The sequence below is a fragment of the Nestor notabilis genome, unplaced genomic scaffold (genome assembly GCF_000696875.1).
Source record: "Nestor notabilis isolate BGI_N333 unplaced genomic scaffold, ASM69687v1 scaffold9517, whole genome shotgun sequence".
Classification (NCBI taxonomy): Eukaryota; Metazoa; Chordata; class Aves; order Psittaciformes; family Psittacidae; genus Nestor; species Nestor notabilis.
The window spans coordinates 97,854-100,268 of NW_009936027.1; the positions used below are offsets into that span (position 1 = coordinate 97,854).

The 2,415-nt window shown below is 39.6% G+C and overlaps 1 protein-coding gene across 1 annotated transcript in view; it reads right to left on the reverse strand.

Annotated features, from left to right (window-relative positions):
* Positions 1-2,246: 2,246 nt before the first annotated feature.
* The window catches only part of CHST2 (carbohydrate (N-acetylglucosamine-6-O) sulfotransferase 2), a gene marked incomplete at its 5' end in the record, with an annotated part of 739 nt that continues 570 nt past the window's right edge, over positions 2,247-2,415 (reverse strand). The window contains 1 exon segment of the mRNA XM_010018131.1: positions 2,247-2,415. This exon segment is cut by the window's right edge and continues 42 nt beyond it. Coding sequence (XP_010016433.1) covers positions 2,247-2,415 — 169 coding nt within the window.

The window sequence follows — 2,415 nt, forward strand, 5'->3', positions numbered from 1 at the left end:
GGATAAGAAGCAAGCGACATGCTCTATGAGCAGATCATTTTCAAGCACTGCCCCAGGACACACAGAATGACAAAAAAAAAAACAAAACACCCCACAGGGTACAGCCAAAACCCAGACATCCAAAATCCACTCAGCACCACAGCAGAGTACATACAGTGATAACACAAAACACCTCATTCCTCAACAACACAAGCACTTTAACCTTTTTCTTACATACCAAATTAACTATTCCTCCCATTTTTAGCACCACTATCTGGAATTTGGGAATAGATCCTAACAGGCCAGTTATAAGATCTCCCCGATAGAAATCATTCACGTTATCTGTACCGATGGTGAAGATGAACTGAGGGAACGGACACATGTAATGCAGTCATTTAGCAAGTGTATAAGCAACCTTATGCAATAATCTTTTAACTACTTTATTAAATCAAGTTTCCTTTTCAGAGTAAGTTCAACATCTAATGCCAAAATTTCATCAAGAAGTCAATAGCTTAGAAGCCAGTTATCACCTCTATAAGCACTAACACAAGAAACAGACATACTACATATCACAAAAATTTTCACACATACACACACACACACACACACACTTATCAGCATCCTGTTTAAATCAATTTATTTTCACAAATCACTTTCCTTTTTCTGACTCATACTCTTCACAATTTCTGAAGGCACAACACCCAAATAGGCAATGTAAAATGTACTTCTTGTAGAAAAATCTATAGTCTCCTAAGAGAACAGTTTGGCAAAACCACTTGCATTTAAAAACTCACGTTCCAAAACGAGCCTTCAAAGAGCATCAGAGAATACTGCAAAGATTATAAACTAATTCAGGTGTCTGCACTTCTCTCATGCAACACACCACTTAACCTTTAACAAATCAAGAGCTTTTCAGGAAATTATAAAAGCAGAAGTAGTAAAATCTTTTTTTTCTTTTTTTTTTTTTTAATCAAGTTTTAACGATGGGGCAGAGTCTCTAGGCAAAGCTCCCAGAAAGAGCCAGACCACCATCTGGCTCCACCATAGAGCAATGACAATTCACAAGAAACAAGCATCTAACCAGCACTTTGAAATCAAACGCTAGCTTGACTCCGTAAAAGCTCCATTACAGCTATGAACAGATACCTGAACGTTTTCTTCCTCTTTGTACGTAAATATAACTTTGGACACTTGACAAAGGGGAAAAATAAATCATTTTATGTGGGTTTTTTAAGCTTCCCTGTTATGCCTGTTACCGATCAATGTCAAGAAGTATCTTACATATCTTATGTACTGTTAGCACTATATAATACATATAAATATATAATTTTTTATTTCCACACATGCTAATGTTTCCAGTATGATAAATGTCTTTTTAAATCCTGCATTTCTTGTCACGCTGTAGATCCACTTCCATTTGACAGTGACTCCTGGACATACATGTCAAGACAAAAATAAATACTGCTGTGATGGCAAACGTTTCAAAACTCTTAGGACACTAATACAGTGGCACTTGAAAAGACTTCATAAATACAACAAAAAAGACGATAGTTAAATAGAAACCTGCTTTGACAAAGCCATAAAACCTGCACTACGTTTGAGATCTGTACTTGTTTCTTCAAGAGCGGCTCCTAATCTTTGAATGCATCAAATGTTCCACTCCAGCCCCCCACCCATACCTATTAGAAAGTCGACATTGCTATTTTAAGCAAGTATCCCCTCCAGCTGCACATAAGCAACACTGTAATTCCCAAACAATTGAGGTAATTATAAAAATGAATATCATTTATTGTTTTTTTATTACTATCATGTCTGAACATTTGCTGTCATACAAAAAGTCCGATTTTCAACATTATGCTTTCCAAGGGCATCCCCTCCACACTAAGGGAGATAAAGATGTGTTAGGAATTGTGCAAGAGTTTCTGTTAGCCATCTTCAAGCCCGCAAGAACTCCATAAACAAGATTTTGGTACAGAATCACTGCCTGACATTTTAGAGAAGGGGAAAGGGGCTTTACACTTATTTTCAGATCCACTTTATTTATTTATTTACTTTAATAGCATCTAACCCAATGCAAGAGGAGGGGTGAAAAATAAAGAAAGAAATCATCACATTACTGTATGTTACCCTTCAGCAGTCTTTGGAGGAAATCAGAAGCCAGGCTGCTTTTCCCAGCTTCCTCCCTCACTCAAGCCAGCCGGAGCAGCTCCTCTCCCCACCAGGGCTCTGCCACCAGTGAGGGCGGTCGGCAAGCACCCACTGTCCCGTCACAACCGCGGCTTCCTGAGCAATGTTCTGCTGAGGTCCTTCACCTCTTCAGGGCTTCCAGCCCTCTCATAGCCCAGCAGGACCATGGGCTGGTGGCAGTACTCCTCAACCTGCTTGATCTGCTGGTAGCTGAGTGCAGTTCTCCAGGCGCTCAGCGCCTGGGGGGCA